This window comes from Spinacia oleracea, chromosome 4 (assembly GCF_020520425.1).
Source record: "Spinacia oleracea cultivar Varoflay chromosome 4, BTI_SOV_V1, whole genome shotgun sequence".
In the NCBI taxonomy this organism is placed as follows: Eukaryota; Viridiplantae; Streptophyta; class Magnoliopsida; order Caryophyllales; family Amaranthaceae; genus Spinacia; species Spinacia oleracea.
In genome coordinates this window covers 25843850-25868404 of record NC_079490.1, presented here as the reverse complement: position 1 = coordinate 25868404, position 24555 = coordinate 25843850, and the positions used below count along the sequence as shown (strand labels likewise).

General features: G+C 40.7%; 1 protein-coding gene across 1 annotated transcript; it reads left to right on the top strand.

Moving 5' to 3' along the window:
• Positions 1–7200: 7200 nt before the first annotated feature.
• LOC130459786 (ubiquitin-like-specific protease 1) lies at positions 7201–10173 on the top strand. The gene is made up of 6 exons (XM_056827331.1): positions 7201–7510; positions 7590–7769; positions 7862–7966; positions 9669–9738; positions 9850–9948; positions 10050–10173. The coding sequence occupies exons 1-6, from the start codon at positions 7341–7343 to the stop codon at positions 10146–10148; spliced, it is 723 nt and encodes a 240-aa protein (XP_056683309.1). The 5' UTR covers positions 7201–7340; the 3' UTR covers positions 10149–10173.
• The last annotated feature ends 14382 nt before the right edge of the window (positions 10174–24555 follow it).

Here is a 24555-nt window from a genome sequence, read left to right as displayed (position 1 = left end):
TACAAGTACAAATTCAACATACAAGAAGGCTCCAGATCCTTACTTGGAGTAATACCGGACTTCCCGACGGCAGAGAAGAGGGGTCCGACTTCAGCATGTCAAGGCCCATCAATGTTTCTCCAATCACGAGCGGCATTGGGTCCCGACCATTAGCAAACTTCTCTAAAATCTCTATTAGCACTAGTGGAAAAAGGCTTATTTGCATCCCCGCATTTGCCACGCCATTCTAAACATGTGACGCAAATGACAATTTTTAGCATAAAATTTAGTCATTTGCGTCGCAGCTTTGTTAAACTGCGACGCAAATGACTCTAGGATGCCCCCCAGAGTCATTTGCGTCGCAGATTAGTAAAACTGCGACGCAATTAACTCAATCAAGTGCGTCGCAGATTTACTAATCTGCGACGCAAATGACTCTGGGGGGCATCCTAGAGTCATTTGCGTCGCAGTTTAGTAATTCTGCGACGCAAATGATGTTTTGTATTTTTTTCTAAAATGCGATATTCCACAGCGCGCGACCTAAATTGAAACCCAATTGCAAAAGCTTCACCCCTCACTGCTTCAATTCCTTCCTCCAACTACCTCGGCCTTCCTCGTCCTCCGCCGTCAACCTCGTCCTCCGCCGTCAACCTCCGTCTTCCTCGACCTGCTGTTCGTCTTCCTGCCGCGTCAACCTCCTCTTCGCACAGCTCATTGTCCTCCAACTTCCTGCTCGTCGCCGCCCCCTGATCGTCGTTCAACCCCCGGCCTCTTCACAGGTCACTGTCGCCGCTGCTTGCTAACGCCGTCGGCTGCCACGCCGCTGGCCCTCCTCTCTTCAATTGCTCCATCGATTAATTAGGTACATTTAAATTTTATTTTGTGGATATTATTTAATTGAATTTTAATTGTGCATTTTAATTATAATTGTGGATATTATGTTTGAATTTTAATGGTACATTTTAGTTGAATTTTAAGATTGAATTTTAATTGTGGATATTATTTAATTGAATTTTAATTGTGCACATTTAAGATTTAGGTTTTGTTGAATTTTAATTGTAGTTTTTGGTGAATTGTAATAGTTGGTTTTGTTGAAATTATTTGTTTATTACAATTAGGTTTTGTTGAATTAAGGTTATGAAATGAATTTTTGGGTTTGTTTAGGTTTATGAGATGGTTTGTGTAGGTTATGAAATGATGTTTTGGGTTTGCTACAAAATTCGGGTTTGTGAATTTGTGATGTGAAATGAATTGTACTATGGGAACTTGTTATTAGTTATGGTAGGTTTTGTTGGAAGCCATGGATTTATAATGATATGAATAGCCTAGTTTATATTCTAACCTTTGACAAAATTTGGTCATATTGTTTTATCTTTAGTGGTTGAAAATGGATCGGAGTTGGATGTATGGTAGTAAACGATTTTCTACAAGGTTCTTACAAGGGATTCAAGAGTTCATTAAGGTTGCCTTGAAACATCAATCAGAACATGAATCAAGTTTAATTCTGTGTCCTTGTTGTGATTGCAATAATTCAAGGGGGTATCGGGATATTGATGATATTGTTGATCACATAGTTCGTCGCGGTTTTAAGGGTAACTACACGACGTGGACATGGCATGGTGAGAGCATAGATCATGGGGCAAGTTCTAGTATGCCGAGCTCGAGTCAGCATAATCATTGTGATAATGGTGATGATAATGAAATTGAGGATGATATTGGTGTTGAAAGTGAGGAAGAAGAGGAGAAAGATAGGATATATGATATGATGCATGATGTGGAAGACCATCATTTCGTTGAGCGTCCCCATATGTATGATAGTATAATCAAAGCTTCCGCAACACCATTATATCCTGGTTCTACACAAACTGTACTTGGTGCCGTCATCGAATATTTCAACTTAAAGGTGGAAAACGGTTGGACCAACAAGAGTTTTTCACAGTTTTTGGAGGCCACGTCTGGTAATCTTCCTGAAGGAAACAAACTTCCAAGGTCTAACTATGAGGCCCAGAAGCTTATGTGTCCTTTGGGTATGGATTATGAGAAGATACACGCGTGTCCAAATGATTGCGTGTTGTATCGAAAGCAGTATGCAAATCTGCATGAGTGTCCAAGATGCGGATTGTCCCGTTACAAGATCGTGGAGAATGATGCAACATCAACTAAGAAGAAACCTTCTCCGGCTAAGGTGCTTTGGTATCTTCCAATTATACCAAGATTTAAGCGCCTTTTCTCAGAAGAGAAAACTGCAAAACTCTTGAGGTGGCATGCCGAGGGGAGGAAGAAAGATGGGTTAATGAGGCATCCTGCTGATTCTCCACAATGGAGGAACATTGATCGAAAGTACAAGGTCTTTAGGGAAGAAGTTCGGAATCTCAGGCTTGGTCTTTGCACGGATGGAATGAACCCATTTGGGACACTTAGTACCCAATATAGCACTTGGCCGGTTCTTCTCACCATATACAATTTGCCTCCTTGGTTATGCATGAAGCGTAGATACATCATGTTGTCGCTCTTAATCTCTGGGCCTAAACAACCCGGAAATGACATAGATGTGTATCTAGAGCCACTCATTGAAGATTTGAAATTGTTGTGGGATGAAGGGGTGTTGATGTTTGATGCATACACCAAAACCAATTTCACTTTACGTGCCATGATTTTTTGTACGATAAATGATTTCCCGGCTTATGGAAATTTGTCAGGGTATTCTGTAAAGGGAAAGAAGGCATGTCCAGTTTGTCATGATGATTTGGTCTCGAGGCGCCTAAAATTTTGTGGGAAAGATGTGTACATGGATTACCGGATGTATCTTCCTGAAGATCATCCATTTCGAAAAGAGAAGGAAGCTTTTAATGGAGAATTGGAGATGAGAGAAGCTCCTGCCCCCTTATGTGCGTGTGAGGTTTATGAACGGGTTAAAGACATTGAGACAGAGTTTGGTAAGCCTTATAAAGGTCAGCCAAGTGGTGGTTACAAGAAGAGGTCTATCTTTTGGGATCTCCCATATTGGAGAGATTTGGAAGTTAGGCATTGTTTGGATGTAATGCATATTGAGAAAAATGTTTGTGATGCCATTGTTGGGACATTGTTGAATATGCAAGGGAAAACGAAGGATGGGCCTAAAGTTAGACAAGATATGGCTGCTATGGGTCGCTCCGAGTTGGCACCTCAAGAAAGGGGAAAACGCTGGTACCTTCCCCCAGCTTGTTTCACCTTGTCTAAAAAGGAGAAAGTTAGCTTTTGTGAGTCTTTGCATGGCTTAAAGGTCCCTGCCGGTTACTCTTCAAATTTTCGTAGACTTGTGTCCATGTCTGACTTGAAATTAGTTGGAATGAAATCTCATGATTGTCACGTGTTGATGCAACAATTGCTGCCGGTTGCAATTCGAGGGATATTGCCGCCACAAGTGAGGTATACCATTACAAGATTGTGTTTCTTTTTCAACACAATTTGTAGCAAGGTGATCAATCCAACAATACTGGATGATTTGCAGGCTGATGTACTTGAGACCATGTGTCGGTTTGAAAAGTATTTTCCGCCATCATTCTTTGACATGATGCCTCATTTGATTATTCATCTTGTTCGTGAAATTAAGCTTTGTGGGCCAGTTTGTATGAGGTACATGTATCCCTTTGAACGGGAAATGGGTACCTTGAAAAATAGAGTGATGAATCCGGCCAAACCTGAAGCTAGTATTGTCCAACGAACCGTCGCGGAGGAAGTTGCTGCATGGGTTTCTCAATATATGGCACGTTTGAAAGAAGTCGGAGTACCAAAGTCTAGACATGATGGGAGACTTGGGGGTCAAGGTACAATTGGCAAGAAAAGGATATCAATCAGTTCTGAAATGATGTGTAAGGTTGAGCTGTTTGTGGTGCAAAGTCTTAGTGAAGTCCATCCATACGTGGCTGAGCACATGAACTTTCTTAGAGAGCAATATCCTTCAAAAAATGGTCCTCAACTGATAAAAGAGCATAATCGTTCATTCCTCACATGGTTCAAGCGTCGAGTGATGGATCAATTTTCCGACACGCCTAATGAGGTATCTGACATGGTGAGATGGTTGGCATATGGTCCTAAATGTCAAGTCATATCTTATGAGGGGTACGACATCAATGGCTATTCTTTTTACACGAAGCGACAAGATGACAAAACGACGATGCAAAATAGTGGTGTTACGGCAATATGTTTGTCTTCAGAGTATGCTAGTGTAAAAGATAGAACACTTGTAGATAAGACGAACTCTTACTATGGAGTCATTGAAGAAATATTAGAGTTGGAATATAAGTATTTTAAGATTCCTCTATTCCGGTGCAAGTGGGTTCGAAAATGTCATTTTTGCCTAAATATGTACTATAACGACCCAATTACCCTTAAATGTGGAATAATAGATTATTACGAGGCTTAGAAAGTTATAACTATGCATATGAGACATGTAATAAGTTTGAAAACATTCCTTAGGTTCTTTGGTTCAAAGTTGGGTTCGAAAACGTCATTTCAGGAGCTTGGTTGTGCTTTCTTTGTTGCTTAATCTTTAAAGAACAGTCTGTTTTTGGGTGGGTTTGTGGACCAAAATTTTGCATATTCAAATTCATTCCCCAGCATTTGTACAGAACTGATCAGAACTGACCAGTTCTATGCACTGATCTGCACAGCTCAGATCAGAACTGTGCAGATCAGTGCACAGAACTGGTCAGAACTGATCAGTTCTGTGCACTGATCTGCATAGTTCTGATCTGAGCTGTGCAGATCAGTGCACAGAACTGGTCAGCTCTGATCAGTTCTGTGCACTGATCTGCACAGCTCAGATCAGAACTGTGCAGATCAGTGCACAGAACTGATCAGAACTGACCAGTTCTGTGCACTGATCTGCAATGTTCTGATCTGAGCTGTGCAGATCAGTGCACAGAACTGATCAGCTCTGATCAGTTCTGTGCACTGATCTGCACAGTTCTGATCTGAGCTGTGCAGATCAGTGCACAGAACTGGTCAGCTCTGATCAGTTCTGTGCACTGATCTGCACAGTTCTGATCTGAGCTGTGCAGATCAGTGCACAGAACTGGTCAGCTCTGATCAGTTCTGTGCACTGATCTGCACAGTTCTGATCTGAGCTGTGCAGATCAGTGCACAGAACTGATCAGTTCTGACCAGTTCTGTGCACTGATCTGCACAGTTCTGATCTGAGCTGTGCAGATCAGTGCACAGAACTGATCAGAACTTTATTTTTATTTTAAAATCCTGCTTTTGAAGGTATGTAATTTTAATGATTTTCCAATGCAGTAGCGTCAGGCATGGATGAAGATCAACACGCAAATTCAGGTCCTTCTAACAAATCACCAAATCAAGTGCCCCAAAAGCAAAAAAAGAAGCCAAGAGGCCCTACAAAAGGAATAAAATCCATGCCCGGGGTTCCAAGAAAAATTGAATGGGATCACTTGGACCGACCCACAGGGAAATGGGCAACGGATTACAAGAATCACATTGGCGAGATAAGTCGCGCAAAGGTTTCAATATTGATCAGAACCTGGGAAGATGTTTCACAAGGAATAAAAGACACTTTGTGGGAAGACGTCAAGGTAACCGGTTTTATTTTGGAAATTCAGTTGTACATATCTACGTGTCTTTTTCATGTGCTAAAAGACTTTCTTGTTCCTTTTCTTTTTCTTTCATTTAGAGAGAATTTCATATCACAGATGAAACTAAGAAAGAAGTTGTCTTAAAGAGTTGTGATAAGCGTTGGAGGGAATTCAAATCAAGATTGGCGACTGGTTGGATTCGGGGTACAAGGAAAAGGCCAAAAGATGAAAAGATGCCATATGATTTGTATAGTTATATAACTAAGGATATATGGAAGGAATTTGTGAAGATACGTACCTCCGAAGAAGCTGAGGTATAAAAATTATTCTTATTTAAAGTCTTGTTATAATCTAAGTTTTATTTTGTTGTAATAATTTCTTTTACCCCCCTAAAATTAGGAAATAAGTGAGAAAGCAAGACAAAGTCAATCTTTCAACATATATCCTCATCATATGGGACAGAAATCATATGCTGAAATGACAAGTGAATGGCAGAGAAAAGGGTACATTCCCTCAGTTTCTTCGTCATCTGAAGGTTCCTCTGCGTCTACAATTTCTTCAAGTTTGCCGAGTAGGACATGTTTATGGCTTCTTGCAAGATCGAAACCAGATGAGAAAGGAAATCCTTACTTGCCGGATGAGGGCACACAAAAGGTCAAAGAAAATATTGTAAGTTCATTTAACAATTTTGCGTAATGTTGTGATTCCTCTAATTTCATATATGTTCTTAAATATGAAACCAAGTGTTGAACTTTTCTCAAAACCATTTGATTTCATGTAGGATGAATGGAAAAGGAAACAAGATGAAGGGGAATTTGTTCCCAAAAGTGCACGAGATGATGTCTTATCTCGTGCACTTGGTAAGACTAAAGAAGGGAGACCACTAACATTTGGTGGTGGAGTAGGCATCAAAGCTGTGTGGGGGACCGGAGAGCGGCGTAGCTTTCGACGGTATGGAGATGCGGAGATGGAGGAAATGGAAGCAAGAGTGACCAAAAGGGTCAAAGATGAGACAATACAAGAGATGAACTCCAAGATGGATGCCATGGTCATGGAGAAATTTATCACATTTGCTAAAGAACTTGGTGTCCAAATACCAAGCCATATGAGGATAGACGCAAATGTTCATAGTAGTTGTCGTTCCGGGGGTTTAGATCCATTTGCCGACATTACGGTATGATAATTTGTGTTTTTCAAGTACTTTGTTTCTAGTTAATTCTATTGAACTTTTCTAACATGTTACATTGTATTTGCGTTATTGTTCAAAATAAATAATAAGGAACCTGTCCCGTGCCATCTATACCTGAACATAGGCTCGGAGAAAGTCTTTGTTGCCTATGGTACCATATGTCCAGAGTTGCTCCTTGATCACCACAACGACGTCACGTCCGATAACGTGAAAGTGAGCGTTGATGATTTTGAGCCCGCGTACAAAGAAGCTCCCGTCCCCGTGCCTTCTCAATATATTAAGAAACTTGCTCAAGCTCATGGTACCTTCACTCAGTGGCCAAAACATTTGGTGTCGCTTACGAATGAGGAGGTAACTAACATATGCATGATAATTTGAAGTAGAACTATTATACCATGTATGCTCACTAATATGTATATCGTTATTTGAAAATCATACCTCAGGTAAACAAGCCTACAAGTAAAGAGCCTAAAGGGAAAGGGAACAAAGGGAAAGAGATAGTGGTTGGGGGAAGTGGAACAAAAGCGTCCAACACTAAATCAAAAACCTATTTCCTTGAAAATTATAAAGTGCAAAATTTGAGTGGTAAGTGCAATGTGATGAAAACTATGATGTTGGGATTAAAAGAAGGGGAGCACGTTAAGGTACATTGCACTAAAAGGACATTCAATATGGAAAAGGACTTTGAAATTAGTGTCACCGTTGAAGACACCGATCAACTTCTCTCGGGAGCATGGCTCAATATATCAATAATACAAGTTTTTGCTACGTGAGTTACCTAAATTCATATTTTGCCCCTAAATTTGATTTTTATGATTGTCTTAACGTTCTTACACTCTATATTATAGGGCTTTGAGTGAGTTGTGTTTTCACGATGATTGTCACCCCAATAGTATTGGATTCATGTGCCCGGAGATGATCTCGGCCACCATGTTAAAGTCCGATGCAGATCGAATTCTATTGTACATCACGAGGTCCATGAGTGCACTTAGTTCTAAGACATTCATCTTATGTCCATACTACGAAAAGTATGAAAATTACTTTGAACTTCGTTTTTAATTGATTGTTATAAATTTAACTTTTTTTTTTCTAACTACATACGTTTATTGTTTGTATGTAGGAGTCACTGGATGCTTTTAGTTCTTTGCTTGTCTAAACGTGAGGTCTACATATTTGATTCTCAACAGAAGAAGAGAAATTTGATGATTAAGGAGCCACTAAACAAGTAAGTAAAGTATGCATATGAAAATGCCATTTTTGCCAAAATTTTTGCCTTAGGTTCTTTAGTTCAAAGTTGGGTTCGAAAACATCATTTTTGCCTAAAAATGACCTAGGACGACCCAAATAGCCTTAAATGTGAAATAATAGATTGTAAAGGGACTTAGAAAGTTATAACTATGCATATGAGACGTGTAATAAGTTTGAAAACATTCCTTAGGTTCTTTGGTTCAAAGTTGGGTTCGAAAACATCATTTTTGCCTAAAAATGACCTAGGACGACCCAAATAGCCTTAAATGTGAAATAATAGATTGTAAAGGGACTTAGAAAGTTATAACTATGCATATGAGACGTGTAATAAGTTTGAAAACATTCCTTAGGTTCTTTGGTTCAAAGTTGGGTTCGAAAACATCATTTTTGCCTAAAAATGACCTAGGACGACCCAAATAGCCTTAAATGTGAAATAATAGATTGTAAAGGGCCTTAGAAAGTTATAACTATGCATATGAGACGTGTAATAAGTTTGAAAACATTCCTTAGGTTCTTTGGTTCAAAGTTGGGTTCGAAAACATCATTTTTGCCTAAAAATGACCTAGGACGACCCAATTAGCCTTAAATGTGAAATAATAGATTGTAAAGGGACTTAGAAAGTTATAACTATGCATATGAGACGTGTAATAAGTTTGAAAACATTCCTTAGGTTCTTTAGTTCAAAGTTGGGTTCGAAAACATCATTTTTGCCTAAAAATGACCTAGGACGACCCAAATAGCCTTAAATGTGAAATAATAGATTGTAAAGGGCCTTAGAAAGTTATAACTATGCATATGAGACGTGTAATAAGTTTGAAAACATTCCTTAGGTTCTTTGGTTCAAAGTTGGGTTCGAAAACATCATTTTTGCCTAAAAATGACCTAGGACGACCCAATTAGCCTTAAATGTGAAATAATAGATTGTAAAGGGACTTAGAAAGTTATAACTATGCATATGAGACGTGTAATAAGTTTGAAAACATTCCTTAGGTTCTTTGGTTCAAAGTTGGGTTCGAAAACATCATTTTTGCCTAAAAATGACCTAGGACGACCCAAATAGCCTTAAATGTGAAATAATAGATTGTAAAGGGCCTTAGAAAGTTATAACTATGCATATGAGACGTGTAATAAGTTTGAAAACATTCCTTAGGTTCTTTGGTTCAAAGTTGGGTTCGAAAACATCATTTTTGCCTAAAAATGACCTAGGACGACCCAATTAGCCTTAAATGTGAAATAATAGATTGTAAAGGGACTTAGAAAGTTATAACTATGCATATGAGACGTGTAATAAGTTTGAAAACATTCCTTAGGTTCTTTGGTTCAAAGTTGGGTTCGAAAACATCATTTTTGCCTAAAAATGACCTAGGACGACCCAAATAGCCTTAAATGTGAAATAATAGATTGTAAAGGGCCTTAGAAAGTTATAACTATGCATATGAGACGTGTAATAAGTTTGAAAACATTCCTTAGGTTCTTTGGTTCAAAGTTGGGTTCGAAAACATCATTTTTGCCTAAAAATGACCTAGAACGACCCAATTAGCCTTAAATGTGACTACTACGTATATAATTGTATTTACATGTGTAAATAAAGTATATAATTGCACTTACATGTAAAATATTCTTTGCATTTACATGTGTAAACAAAGTATATATAATTGCATATTTTATCGAATGTGTAGTGCTTTTCGGAGTTACAAGAGACTAGGTGGACAATCTAAGGGAACTAAATTAACATGGATTCCAGCACAGGTATATATATATATAATTAGTTTATTATTTACCTAAGAAATAAGTTTTTCAAAATTATAACATACAATGTGATAGAAATTTTACTTGTGTTATTTATTTTAATGCATTTAGTGTGCTCAACAACCGGGATCACTAGATTGTGGCTACTACGTCATGCGTTTTATGTACGACATAATAATGAATCATGGTAATAGTCAAGATCTTACTAAGGTATGTTCTCATAAACTACGTACTTTATATAATAAATTGAAGTACACAAAACTATTATATTGATCAATCGTTGATAAATTGAATTATTTACACTTTTTTAGGATTTTTCAAGAACATTGCCCTATTCACCGGAGGAGATTAATGAGGTGAAAGATTTTTGGGCAGATTACTTCATGAACAATGTCGAATTTTTAGCTTAATTTGTAATATGAACTTGATCTCTAGCTAGCTACGTACCTTTGTTGTAATAATTTTATGTTTGTTGTAACATGTTGGTTGATCGATCTATGACGAATTTAATTGCCTTTTATTGGGAACGTTAATTACGTTGTAAACTTTAGTGACAGGTATTAATTATAAATGTATTCCCGGTATTGGGAATGAAGCGTCTAATTTCAAAGACGATCATGTCGGAATTTCCAACTAAAATATTAAAAAACGAATATTTTTTTAAAAAAAATAAGTCATTTGCAACGCACGTTAGCTCAATGTGCGAGGCAAATGACTTAATTTTTTGGCGCTAAAATTGTCATTTGCAACGCACATTTAGCTAATGTGCGTTGCAAATGACTTTTCAGCACCATGCCTAAAAAGCTATTTGCGTCGCACATTTAGCTAATGTGCGACGCAAATAACTTTTCAGGCATGGTGCTGAAAAGTCATTTGCAACGCACATTAGCTAAATGTGCGTTGCAAATGAACCTTATTTGCGTCGCACATTTAGCTAATGTGCGTTGCAAATGACTTTTCAGCACCATGCCTGAAAAGTTATTTGCGTCGCACATTAGCTAAATGTGCGACGCAAATAAGGTTCATTTGCGTCGCACAAATGTGCGACGCAAATGACTTTTAGTCATTTGCGTCGAGAGCTTTTGCCACGCACGATGTGCGACGCAAATGTGCTTAAAAGTGCGATGCAAATGACCCTTTTTCCACTAGTGTAGGGAGGCATCACCATTGCCAAACCCCTGCTTCGAAAAGAGGAAGCGAGCAAATATACAAAAACTCAAGGCCCTCAAGCGGAAAACTTTGGGAACATCAAGCCCAGCAAAGTAGGTGACAAAGAGGGACAAATCCACCCCTCTGCCATATACAACAGCACTCAAAAGTGGGGGCTTCAAGCCCAAATACCTTTCAAAACTCAAGAAAAAGTGTTCTTCAACACTGGGCATGCATGGCTCCAGCATAATGGGCCATCCTAATATGGCACTAAATTCCTCAGGGAGGGGACATACCTCATTATTTCCAAAGCGGAAGACATGATGATTTGGATCCCAAGCCTCCAGAGCATCAAGGATGAAGTGCAAATCCAGCTTTACAAACCGGAAAGAGACAAGCACCCCAAGATGCATGCCATCATGCTCCCTTTTCTCCAATTTGCCTAGCGAACCAAGCCACGAGTTCAGGGCATTTTCAAAGGACACAACCATATTCTCTTTTCTTTTCGTGAGGAAGCAGTATGTAATGATAGCAGGGAAGGATTGATGCAAGAAGTGATCCGACAACCTCCCTATTTATACAAGAGTCGGCTTGCACGACAGCCCACAGGCGCCAGGCGCCAAGCCTGCGCCAGGCACAGGGGCCTGTATCAAAGGACGAGGCCACCGTCCTCTTTTATGACTCCGAGTACACACTCTTTAGTGTTTCGGACAGCAGAGTACAACTTCCATTATTCAAGATTCCAAAGCCGCAAGCCGCGCATTTTCAAGCAGTCCGGATCAACTCTTCGGGCAGATTTCGGGTCATTTTTATTCAAAATTCAAGCATTCTAGTCCTAGATCGGCGTCCTAAGTCGAGTCTGCATATGCATAAGCAAGAGTTGAATATACTTTGACTTGCGCTTTTCCTAACCAAAAAACCTCAGTCAAAGTGGGGGCTTATAGTGGGTATATACACCCGAAAAAATGGGGCAAATTTTTTCAAATTTTTTGCAAAATTATCATGCATGCATATAGCTACAAAATTTCAAGACACACGCAACGCATACAAGTTCAAACATTCAAACATACCAAAGAAAATCTTCAAAAAATTGTCAAACCAATTTAAGTTCAAAGCCTTACAACCATACAAAATTCAAGTTTCAATCCATACAAATACAATACAATCCAGCCTATACAAAATCAACCCAGGCAAGCTGGAACTCGCTACCATGCAGGGTCAGTCTGAGTTGTCACCAACAGTGATATCAACCACAGGCGCCTTGTCCCTGTTCCGCCTCCTAAGGCGCTCCTAATCCTGATCCAGCTCCGTCCCAGGAGTACTAGGATCCTGCTCCAAGACACGAAGTGTGCCAGGAGAGGGATGAACTCCCTGCTGAGGAGAGGAATACTGATAAGGCGGCGGCATCCCCATATACTGGTACAACCCAAACATCTGAGCCTGACGCATCCTCTCCATCTCTGCATAGTAAGCCCATGAATCTGCACCCCAAGGCTGAGGACCACTTCCTCCGAAGTAGTAACCAGGGGAAGAAACAAAGGGCCGTGAACTGCCTACACCTCCAAACGAATGCCTGGTGGGATCAACATGTACGAAAGGGGAAGCTCCCCGCTCAGCATCAGAATGCCTCTGATGAGCACCAGCACCGGACCCCTGTCCCAGCTCCAAGCTCGGTCCCTCCTGCCTCAAGGACGTCTCCACCTGGGGCTCTCTGTCAACGGATCCTCTACGGTCTCGACGACGCTCCTATACAAAATACAAGTTCAAGAATCAACATCCAAGTTCGAATTTCCAGAATACAAATTTCAAGATCAAGTAAGGCACCTCTTTGTCCCGGCCAGAAAGCATCCGGGTCAGCTTGGCACAATGCCTCTTCCAAGAGTCAATCAAGAACATCCAGCGATGCACTCTCGCCCGAGGCGCCTGCATACAAAGTTCAAGATCAATTTCCTAATACAAGATTACAATCAATTTCAAGAAAGTGCAACAGTACTTCCAGCAGCATAATTCTCAGGTACAACATCATATGATCTCCGGTGCGGAGGAGAAGCTAAAGGGATGGTCTACACCACCTCTTCCCCGTCCGAGTTCTCGTAGCGGAGGATCCTATCAGCATGGGGAATGTCCTCGGGATTAACCTCCTCATCCTACATACAATCATCCAATCATACAATCAATACAAGAATGCGAGAATACAAGAATACGAGATACAAAGTTTAAAAGCTCACCGGCAGTACGAAGCGTACTGGTGGAGCCAGCCTCCTCAGGAAGTCGTCATAGCTACCCTTCTTGTGTACAAAATCCCTCAAAGAGCGGCAAACAGCATCGCCCCTAGCCTCCGCATAGAGCCGGGCAAGCTCTTCATCTGACGCTAGCATGGACCCCGGTGGGTCCTTGGGGACAAGTCTTTCCCCCGAATGGTGCTGAAGGGACACTCGCTCCCCAAGATACCACATGTGGCGGTACACCCCTGGAAGCAAAACCCGCCGCCCAGACAAGAAATGGGCACGAGCAGCCAAGGCAGGTACAGGCGCGTTGGCAAAAGGACGCCATACCACCTGCAAAGCAGACAACTCAGGCAACAATACAAATACCAATACAAGAGAGCAAACCAGTACAAAAGATCACCTCGGCAGCAGGTAGAACTCTCCAAGCTCTGCGGGAGGCCGCCAGAGGCACCCTAACGCGCACCGCTCCTATCTAAGAGGCAGCATACGGATAAGACGCATCTCTAGTACGATCTGGCGCCAAAGTCGGAAAGTGCTCATATATCCAAATCTTTCAAGAAGCAAGCAAAACATCCGTCAAGTTCAAATACAAACATACAAGTACAACATACAAAGGACAAGGAGTCTTAAATACCTCCAGCACACTCCACAGAGCAGCCATGCTCGGGTCACTCCCCGGCGCAGTCCGGGAGGCCTGCTTCATCTCGTACAAGAGGTGGATATATGCCAAACCACCCCAGTTGTAGCTCGAAACAACCCTCAAGTCCCGCAGAACGGACAAGAATCTAATATGCACCCGACTGTTCCTACTCGGAGCCATCACTCTGCTCACCAAAACTAGGAGGAAGAGCCTAACTCTCTGCTCCGCAGACACACTCACACCACAGATAGCATCCACAATCACCGTCACGGAAGCATGGGTGTCGTCATCCGACAAGTCAACAACAGGACCAAGCAAGTCCCTGGCAGCGGCAGAGCGCCACGTCAGCTCCGGATCAAAGGTCACATTCCTCTCAGAAAAAGGAAGACCCGTGATCATAGCGAACTCAAAGGGGGGTAATGGTGATCTCCCCCCATGCCATGTGGAAAGTGTTGGTAGTGTCCCACCATCGCTCCAACAAAGCCCATAGTCGGGGTTTGATCCCCGTTCTCCTCGAAGTACCTCCCATGGCACGCCAGAAATCAGCCAGGCCCGTCTGTGACCAAATCTCCATGGCCTCCTCATCAGCATGAAGGGATTTAAAGGCCTTCTGAACCTCCACCAAGGACCAGAAAGTACAAAACGGCTTTCCATCGGCCTACAGGTGAACGAGTCAGTTCCAAACGTATACAAGTACAAAATACAAACTCAAAACACAGTACGAGACTCACCAAGCCAGCGCGAGGCCGCTGAGACAAGTGCCACTTCGGCCGAAACACTAGGTCGGAAGGGCTCCAACCAGTACCAGCAAAAGTGGGCGCCTCCCGGGGAACCATACCCCCATCTGGCGCGTTTATTGCAGCCGCTTCATCATCCGAAGCATCCTCCTCAGCAGCTCGAACCACCGACGATTCGGCGAGCTTCCTCCGAGTGTGACGAGGCATACTAAATCAAGTGGAGTACAAAGTGTCAAAATTCTAAACTGTGGGCTATCCTATACTAGCCTATACAAAGTCAAAAATTCAAAACAAATTCCAGTGGGCCTCTAGTTCAAAGTACAAGTTCTACACCAACGCCTAGGCTACCCGTGCCGAAGAAGGTATACGAGTTCTACAGCAACGCCTAGGCTACCCATGCCAAAGCAGGTATACAAGTTCTACACCAACGCCTAGGCTACCCACGCCGAAGAAGATATACAAGTTCCACATCAACGCCTAGGCTATCCATGCCGAAGCAGATACAAGTTCAAAAATTCAAATCTACAAGTTCCAACATTTCAAGTTCAAGTGGCTATCAAACAGTCTTCTACAAGATTCAAGGAGCTTAAGCATACAAGCATCATTTCAAAATACGAGAAAATCAAAACTACATGCAGTCTTAGAGTTATTTCATAAGCAAAACATGAAATACTTACATGGATAAGGCAAGAACAAGACCAAGGGAAGATAATTCGACCTTTGAGAGAGAAAAAGAACAAGAAAGCAAGAGATTGCTCCTCAAAATGGCACGGCAAGGGGCGCTTATATAGCACAGCCCCGCGCCGTACGTCGGCCTAGCGCACAGCGCTGCCTGCTGCATGCGCGAATCTTTAGCGCGCACGGTCTCCCGTGCTGATTGCACGTTCTTTGCTGCTACGGTCTTCCACACCAAGCATCAAACATCGCATCAGGCCATCCATCAAAAATACGGGTATACACCCGTATCTCCAAGTACAAACAGATGAATATTTCAAGAATACTAAGTCAAAAAAATACAACGACTCTGGCGTTCAACTCCCAACGGACCCAAGCTCCTGGAAAGTCAGTCGAAATTTCAAAATTCTAAGGGCCGGTAAAAAGCTCTTATCCCCAGCAAAGCACATCCCCAATGGATTAACTCCAGGTGTTCACATTCAAAAATTCAAAAATTCAAGATTCAAAAATTCAAGATGCCAATTTTTGATGCCAAGCTCCGTCCTGAAATGAAGGCGGTAAAGTACAAATACAAATCGGAGTCGTCACAACCGCACCGAGGTAGACTCTATCCTTTTTTCTAACGCCTGTTTTATGCAGGTACATACGTACAAAGAGTGGTCTCGATTGCAGAACATCTTGATCACTCTCCGTCCCTTTCGAAATACTTTGACTTGCGCTTTCCTAACCGAACGCTCAGTCAAAGTGGGGGCTTCTGTAGACACCTAATTTGTGTCTCCCCTCTGGGATGATGACGATACCATTATCCTTACTAGGCGGTTGGAATAACTCCAGGCGGAAATCCCAATTGATAAGAACATTTCCAAAATTCAAGATCCAAAATCCAATTCCCGAGGTCGTTCCCCTTTCGGTTCTCGGTACAAAACACAACTTTCAAAATCCAATTTCAAAATCCAAGTACAATCTCATCTAGTAGACCATCCCATTGGTTTTACTAGGCCTTTTCCGCTCAAAATCATATAAGGCAAGTCAAATTCGGGCGCCGACCTAGAAAACCGAGCATGCCGGGCCCCGTCCCGTAAAACCGGAATTCAAAACCCGAGAAAGGCTTGTTTTTAAACGCAAAATAATGCCTTAACCTCCAAGCAAACACAAAACGCCAAGCCTAGTACTATTCGTACAAAGGTACAGCACTACATGACGAAACAAGGATGGAGCCCGCGTCCTTGCTTTGGCGGCATTCATGCCACGTCACCAGCGCCCAGCGCTGCCTCGGCGTGCTGCGCTGGCGTGTGCTGGCGTCTTGCACCCATTCCTCCTATAAATACCCCTCATTTTCATCATCAAAAGAGGGGAACAACATAATACAACGTCGTAATACTGACATTATGCCTCAAAATACAAATCAAAAACCCTTCAAAACACATACAAAATTTCTAATTCTAAGCAATTGGGAGCTCTAAAAGGAATTCTTGCCTAAACCTAAATAGGTAATTCTGAATCCCACTCTAATCAATCATGTTGTTTTGATTTCAAAATGATTAGCAAGTTGGCATTTTTATTATTAAAAATGTCAGTTGCAACAATCATACATTTTTTTAAAAAATCCAAACTTTTCAAAATACGAAAATGCAAACTTTCAAGATTCAAGGATGTTCAAAGTTGTTTGCAATCACCTATTTGAACTAGAATCACCTTCAAATATGGAGTAATTAAAGATGACACCTTTTTAACTCTTAAAGGTTTAGTCTTTTGAGATTCAAAACTCCATTTTTCAATATACAAGTTCAAGTTTTCAAATTTCAAGATCCCACCATGTTTAGGGTTGCTCATGACTACTTCCTTAAACTATGATCCTTTCAAGTGAGAGCATATCAAAGTTCTAACCTTTTCAACATTAAAAGGCCCGACCTTTGAGATTCAAGCCTCTTAATTTCAATTATTTCAAGTTCAAAGTTCAAGTATTTCAAGTTCAATACTTCAATATTCAAGCTTTCAAGTTCAAGTTCAATATGCAAAATCTAGGATATTTGGGTTGAGAAACCTCTCTTAAGTTGAGATTTTTGGCTTTGACTTCGTGTCGGGCGCACTTATTTTTAAGGAGCCGCTTGGCGTTCGAATCTCATGTGCCCAAGTACAAGTTTCAATTATGCACCTTTCAATATTGCAATTTCAATATCGCACCTTTCAATTTCGCAATTTTAATATCGCACCTTTCAATTCCGCAATTTCAATATCGCACTTTCAATATCGCAATTTATCGCACTTTCAATTCCGCAATTTCAATTCCACACTTTCAATTCCGCAAATTTACTTGCCTAGTCCATTTCTAGGCAATGTGGACCTACTTCCTAGTCCATTTCTAGGGGGGTCTTGTATTTACTAATTCCGCACTTTATTTAGTATTGTGATGTTGCTTTATTTGCTTTATTGCTTTCATCACCGCACATGATAAATACAACAAAATACAAGGTTACATCACGCTTAACAAAGATAATTTCTTGGACAAACCGGCCTTAGATTCCTTTAAATCAATCTTTAAAGCAAAGTGACCACCATACAAAGTAGAGATTCTATTTGCTCTAAACTCAAACCCACATAGTCTAATCTAGGGTATATTTTCGAAAATGTTGTGCCAACGTACTTGAATATTTCTAAAGCTCGCGGAATAAGCATTTCGTTCCCGTGCCCGGATCTCACCCATCCGTTTCGAGGATTCAAAGCCTTATCCAAAAAAGAGTCACTTGTGGTCTTTCTAAACGAGACTTTAAACAATGTTTGGTGGCGACTCCTTCGAGGTACAAAAATACAATGGTTTTCTAAAAAACCGCCCCTCTTGTAGAACGGGAAACGAGTTTTACACAAAAAAAACCCCTACACTATGGCAAACAACAATCAAAACATCATCATGGGTTCTGAGCTTATGGTCAAGCTGAACCTAACAAATTTTCATGAATGGGAAGCTAAGCTGATTGAAATAGTGAGACTCAATGGATTTGAGTATGTACTATTCCATCCCATGCCAAGCTACTATGCCAGAGACATGACCCCTGAAAGACATGCCGCCTGGGATGCGGATCTCAAAAGGGTTATGAGTCTCATGCTGAACAATATCCCTGGTGAATAGGCTAGGAGGTTTGTAGCTTACGAACCTTTTATGCTCATCAAGAATCTGAGGGATATCTGTCGAGGAAACACGGAGGACAAGGACCTAAATGTCCATGAGTTGATTGAATCAATGTCAGGCCTGAAGGTTAGTTCTCATAACAGATGTTTTAGGATGGAAGTCCAAGAAACACATGTTCAGGTCCTTCGCACTAAACAAAGGGTGGGTGTTCCACTAAGGTTCCATGTAGATCATATGCTTTCATTGTTCGATCGCCTAAGTCTACTAGGAACACCAATAAGCGAAAGGATGGAAGTCTCTATCTTGCTCAATTCACTCCATAGTGGGTTTGGTCGCTTTAAGCAACTATACCTAAGTGAACCAAGAGAAGAAACAGTTGCAGAGTTTGTTCACCTTGTCAAAAAGGCTGAGATAATACTCGACTGTGAAGCCAAGGATTTACTAAAGGCTAAAGGGAGACCCTTCAAGAAAGGTGGAAAGTCCAAGGGAAATGCTGAGTCAAGAAAGAAGACAAAGCAGGACAAGTCCACATCAAGCTGTCTTTATTGTTATGGAATTGGCCATTACAAAAGAGAATGTCCAAAGCTTAAGGAAGATCAGAAGAACGGAACAGTCGTTCCATCTTCAGGTATTTTCGTTATAGACTGTATACTTGCTAATTCAACTTCTTGGGTATTAGATACAGGTTGTGGCTCACACTTATGTTCCAATTCACAGGGACTAAGAAGAAGTAGAAGGTTAAGTAAGGGTGAAGTTGACCTACGAGTGGGAAATGGAGCACAGATTGCTGCATTAGCTGTAGGAACTTATTATTTGTCGTTGCCCTCTGGGCTAGTTTTGGAACTGGAAGAATGTTTCCATGTTCCAAGTCTTACTAAAAACATCATTTCTGTTTCTTGCTTAGATGCTAAGGGATTTTCCTTTTTAATAAAAGACAATAGTTGCTCGTTTTATTTTAAAGAGATGTTTTATGGATCTGCTAGATTAGTCAATGGACTTTATTTATTATATCACGACAAACAAGTTTATAACATAAATACCAAAAAGGCCAAAAAGAATGATTCAGATCTCACCTATCTGTAGCATTGTCGATTAGGCCATATAAACATAAAGAGCATAGAAAGACTTCAAAAGGAAGGAATTCTAGAACCATTTGACTTAGAGGATTATGGTAAGTGCGAATCATGTTTACTTGGCAAAATGACAAAGCAACCTTTCTCTAAAGTTGGAGAAAGAGCAACTGAACTATTGGGTTTAATCCATACAGATGTATGTGGACCAATGAGTACAAATGCTAGAGATGGTTTCAGCTACTTTATCACTTTCACTGATGACTTTAGTAGATATGGTTATGTCTACCTAATGAAGCATAAGTCTGAATCCTTTGACAAATTCAAGGAATTTCAGAGTGAAGTAGAGAATCAATTAGGCAAGAAGATTAAGGCACTGCGGTCTGATAGAGGCGGTGAATATCTGAGCTATGAATTTGATGACCATCTGAAAGAATGTGGAATTCTATCAGAACTGACTCCTCCCGGAACACCTCAATGGAACGGTCTGTCAGAACGGAGGAATAGAACCTTGCTAGACATAGTTAGATCAATGATGGGTCAGGCCGAACTTCCAATACAATTTTAGGGACATGCACTAAACACAGCCGCACTCACTATAAATAGAGATCCGTCTAAAGCTGTCGAAAAGACTCCATATAAGTTATGGTTTAGAAAGCCTCCAAATGTGTCTTTTATTAAGATTTGGGGTTGTGAAGTATACGTCAAACGATTAATTTCAGACAAACTTCAACCAAAATCTGACAAATGTATCCTTGTGGGCTATCCAAAGGAAACAAAGGGGTATTACTTCTACAATACATCTGAGAACAAGGTGTTTGTTGCTCGAGATGGTATCTTTTTGGAAAGAGATCACATTTCCAAAATGACAAGTGGGAGAAAAGTAGACCTCGAAGAAATTCGAGTCGAACAACAAACTCTAGAGAATGCTCAAGATGACATTCAGGATGAAACTCAGAGATCTTTAGAAGTATCTGGTGAGAATCAAGGACCATCTAGAAATGTAACCCAGCGTAGATCGCAGAGATATAGGTCTCAACCGGAAAGGTACTTAGGTATTTTAACGAACGAGAGCCATGAAGTTCTATTACTTGAAAGTGATGAACCTGCGACTTACAAACAAGATATGACGAGCCCTACCTCCAAGCAATGGCAAGAAGCCTTGCAATCTGAATTAGACTCCATGCCTGAAAACCAAGTTTGGGATTTGGTCGATTTGCCAGATGGCTACCAAGCCATAGGAAGCAAATGGGTTTTCAAACTGAAAAAGGACAAGGATGGGAAACTAGAAGTTTTCAAAGCTAGATTGGTTGCAAAAGGTTACAGGCAAGTCCACGGTGTGGATTACGATGAAACCTTTTCACCAGTTGCAATGCTAAAGTCTATTCGGATAATGTTATCGCTGCATATTACGATTACGAAATATGGCAGATGGATGTCAAAACCGCTTTCTTAAACGGCGTTTTAACAGAAACTGTGTTTATGACACAGCCTGAGGGTTTTGAGGATCCAAAGAATTCTAAAAAGGTATGCAATCTTAAGAAATCAATCTAAGGATTGAAGCAAGCATCAAGGAGCTGGAATATACGTTTTGATGAAGCAGTCAGTGACTTTGGTTTCATCAAGAACGTAGACGAATTTTGTGTATACAAGAAGGTCAGTGGGAGAAAAATTGCTTTTCTAGTATTATATGTCGACGACATAGTACTTATCGGAAATGACATTCCTATGTTGAACTCTGTCAAGATTTGGCTTGGGAAATGTTTTTCGATGAAGGATCTAGGAGAAGCACAGTACATACTAGGCATCAAGATTTACAGAGATAGATTTAAAAGGATGATTGGACTCAGTCAAAGCACTTATATCAATAAGGTGCTTGAAAGGTTCAATATGGCAGACTCCAAGCGAGGCTACCTACCCATGTCTCATGGAATGACTGTAAGCAAGACTCAGTGCCCAAAAACACTAGATGAGCGTAGACAAATGAGTGAGATTCCATATGCATCATTGATTGGTTCAATAATGTATGCTACGATATGTACACGCCCGGATGTTGCGTACGCACTTAGTGCTACGAGCAGATACCAGTCAGACCCAGGAGAGGCACATTGGACTGCTGCCAAGAATATTTTGAAGTACCTGAAAAGGCATAAAGATGATTTCCTGGTCTATGATATAGATGATGAATTAATTGTTAAAGGCTATACGGACGCAAGTTTCCAAACCGACAAGGATGATTTCAGATAACAGTCTGGGTTTGTCTTCTGCCTCAACGGAGGTGCAGTAAGCTGGAAAAGTGCTAAGCAAAGCACCATTGAGGATTCTACAACTGAAGCGGAGTACATTGCTGCACATGAAGAAGCAAAGGAAGCTATTTGGATAAGGAAGTTCATAGGTGAACTTGGTGTAGTCCCCTCCATTAAAGGACCAATAGCTCTATATTGTGACAATAACGAAGCTATTGCACAGGCAAATGAGCTTAGACACACCAGAGAGTCAAGCATGTACTTCGTAGATTTCACCTTCTACGAGAGTTCATTGAAAGAAAAGAAGTCGAGATAAGCAAGATTGGAACTGACGATAACACCTCAGATCCATTAACTAAACCTCTGCCGCAGGCGAAGCACAACTCGCACACTGCAGCTATGGGAATCAAGCATGTTGGAGAATGGCATGGATGTCCTTATTTAATGTTTTAAAGATTTAGAGTTAAATAATTTGTAAAACATTATTGGTTAACCATTCATATAAATTAATAGAATTCATTTTTCCATTTAATTTGTGGTTTATTAAATAATGAGTCCCTTCAATTTGACGATATATTCAAGATAGACTGTCAGGACCAGTCCTGTGACTAAGAAATGTCTATCAAGTGAACTTGAATGTCAAAAGTTGAAAATGGTCCTTGGTCGGAGTTTTCTATAAAGATGGACGCATAGAAAACGCTAGACGACTAGAATGCAAGATGACTAGTAGTTCTGTTTCTTGAACTATGTGGACATGGCAATGTCGCAATCATTTGCATAAATACTTACTTTGGGAAGACTAGTACTCCCTCCGTATTTATTTAAGAGATACACTTGGTCGGGCACGCGTATTATGAAAAAGAATTGAATGAAATAAAGTAATAAAACAAGTGGGGTTAAGTAGATATTTTAATAAGAAAAACAAGTGGAGACCATGTCATTTTAGGGAGTGGGGGTGGAGGTGGGGTGTAGATATATTATTTAATTAGATGGTGGGGTTGATAAGTTACTAAAAATGGCAAGTGTATCTCTTAAATAAATACGGCAGGAAAAGGCAAGTGTATCTCTTAAATAAATACAGAGGGAGTATCGGACAGACCTATGAAACTTTACTGTAAGAGATGAAAATCTGTCATAAGTAAATTTCATTAAAATTATTAGACACTAATCCTCAACACCTGAGTGATTTGAGATAACTTGTTTGAGAATTGGTTACTTTGACGTTGTCAACCGTAGCACCGTAAAAGGAGGCCATAACGGTAACACACGGGTAATCACCTATCAAACGAAGTCTAATCTCAAGATCGCAAGATTGCGATTGTCCTCCCATAAATCGGGATGAGATGCTGAAAGTTGTACAAGGCCACTCGGAGAACTAGAAACTGTAAAATGCATGGCCGTGCTCAGATGAATAATATGTTATGATTATCTGTTTATTTGATCAGTTGAACCCTGAAACCGAGAAATACCTCTGGACATAATAAGGATAACAACTCTTACCTTATGTTCATGAGCAAGCATCAAGCGACAAAGGAATTAGGAAATGCACACTTGTCCCAAAGGACAAGTGGGAGACTGAAGGAAATAATGCCCTTGGTCCAAGTATGCATTCAATGCTAAAGTCTAATAAATGCGGTTCAGTATTAATTAATTATACAAGTTAATAATTCAGTGAGATCAAGTGAATTGTATGCCTAGCTAGAGGTCGCTTCAGTTCAAGTGGAATTAATAATATTAATCCATAACTTACTCTTGACTGAACCCGTAGGGTCACACAAATAGTACGTGAACGGATCAAGTATTTAAGTGAATTAAATACTCCATTTATGGATATTCGGAATCGACGGATCTCGGTTCCAGTGGGAGCTGAAATCGTCAAAAGGCAAATTATGAATACTCCGGAAACGATGATATTGCCGGAAACGGAAATATGGATCGTATAGGAAATATAAATATTATCCAAGTCGTAGATGTTGCCGGAAACGGAAACATGGTACGTTGATATGTGTGTTTTATATAGTGTTTCACCCCCGTTCCTTAGTACTTTTTATGTGTCAAGCGTGCTCTTAGGAGCCGTTTCTAGTACTAATGTGTGTTATTGAGTGTGCCTTGAGTTTCAGGTTTGATTATGAGAAATTGGTCTTTTTAAACCCGTTTCATGTTGATCTAGGCCACTATATGAGCCCGAGGAAGTTCGGGACCTCCATCGTCGACTTTCGGGAGCCTTGGATGCTTATGGTTGAGCCCCGAGAGTTAGACTCAGTGATATGGGCGAGTTATATTGAAGATTGCAAATCGCCCTGGAAGCTGAGGGCAAAATGCAACCATCGGGCGGAATTGAAGCAAATTGGACTCATCAACGCGCGCCCGATCGGGCGCAGCTCGCCCGATCCGGATCGGGCGGTCATCCGGAAGCTTATGTGGAGAGTTCGTAAACCGCCCGATCGGGCGGATTTTGGCCTGATCGGGCCGACTATCGAGTGCATCGCCCGATCGGGCGACGCCAACCTCCTGCACTTATGCGCGAGTTTTCTTTCCGTTTTTTGGCTTGTATTTTGGGCAAACTATAAATACTAGCCCCTTATATTTTTAGAGACATCTTATTTTCTAGTTTCAAACACTTAGTTTATTTTCCTAAGCTTAGTTTTCTCTCCAATTGTTCCAACACTTAGTTTTATTTCCAATTAAAAGTTCAAACTTTAGTATTCCATTGTTCTTCAATTAGGTATTATTTTCTTACTTTGATTTATTACTTTGTTTCAATTGTGCTTTCAATTAATATGCTTGCTTTGTTTATTGATAATATGTGTGAGTAGTTTAATTTCTAGGGTTTGGGGATCCATGAATTAATATGATGGGATTTTGAATAATTGTGATTATTGACATTGTGATTAATTCCTATTGATTGGTTTATTCCACTATTCAATTAGATTTGCGCAGGTTTA

Coding starts and splice junctions, on each gene's coding strand:
- LOC130459786 (XM_056827331.1), top strand. CDS start 7,341: ATGAAAACTATGATGTTGGGATTAAAAGAAGGGGAGCACGTTAAGGTA. Junction 7,511..7,589: donor ATAATACAAGTTTTTGCTAC/GTGAGTTACCTA, acceptor TCTATATTATAG/GGCTTTGAGTGAGTTGTGTT. Junction 7,967..9,668: donor ATTAAGGAGCCACTAAACAA/GTAAGTAAAGTA, acceptor TCGAATGTGTAG/TGCTTTTCGGAGTTACAAGA.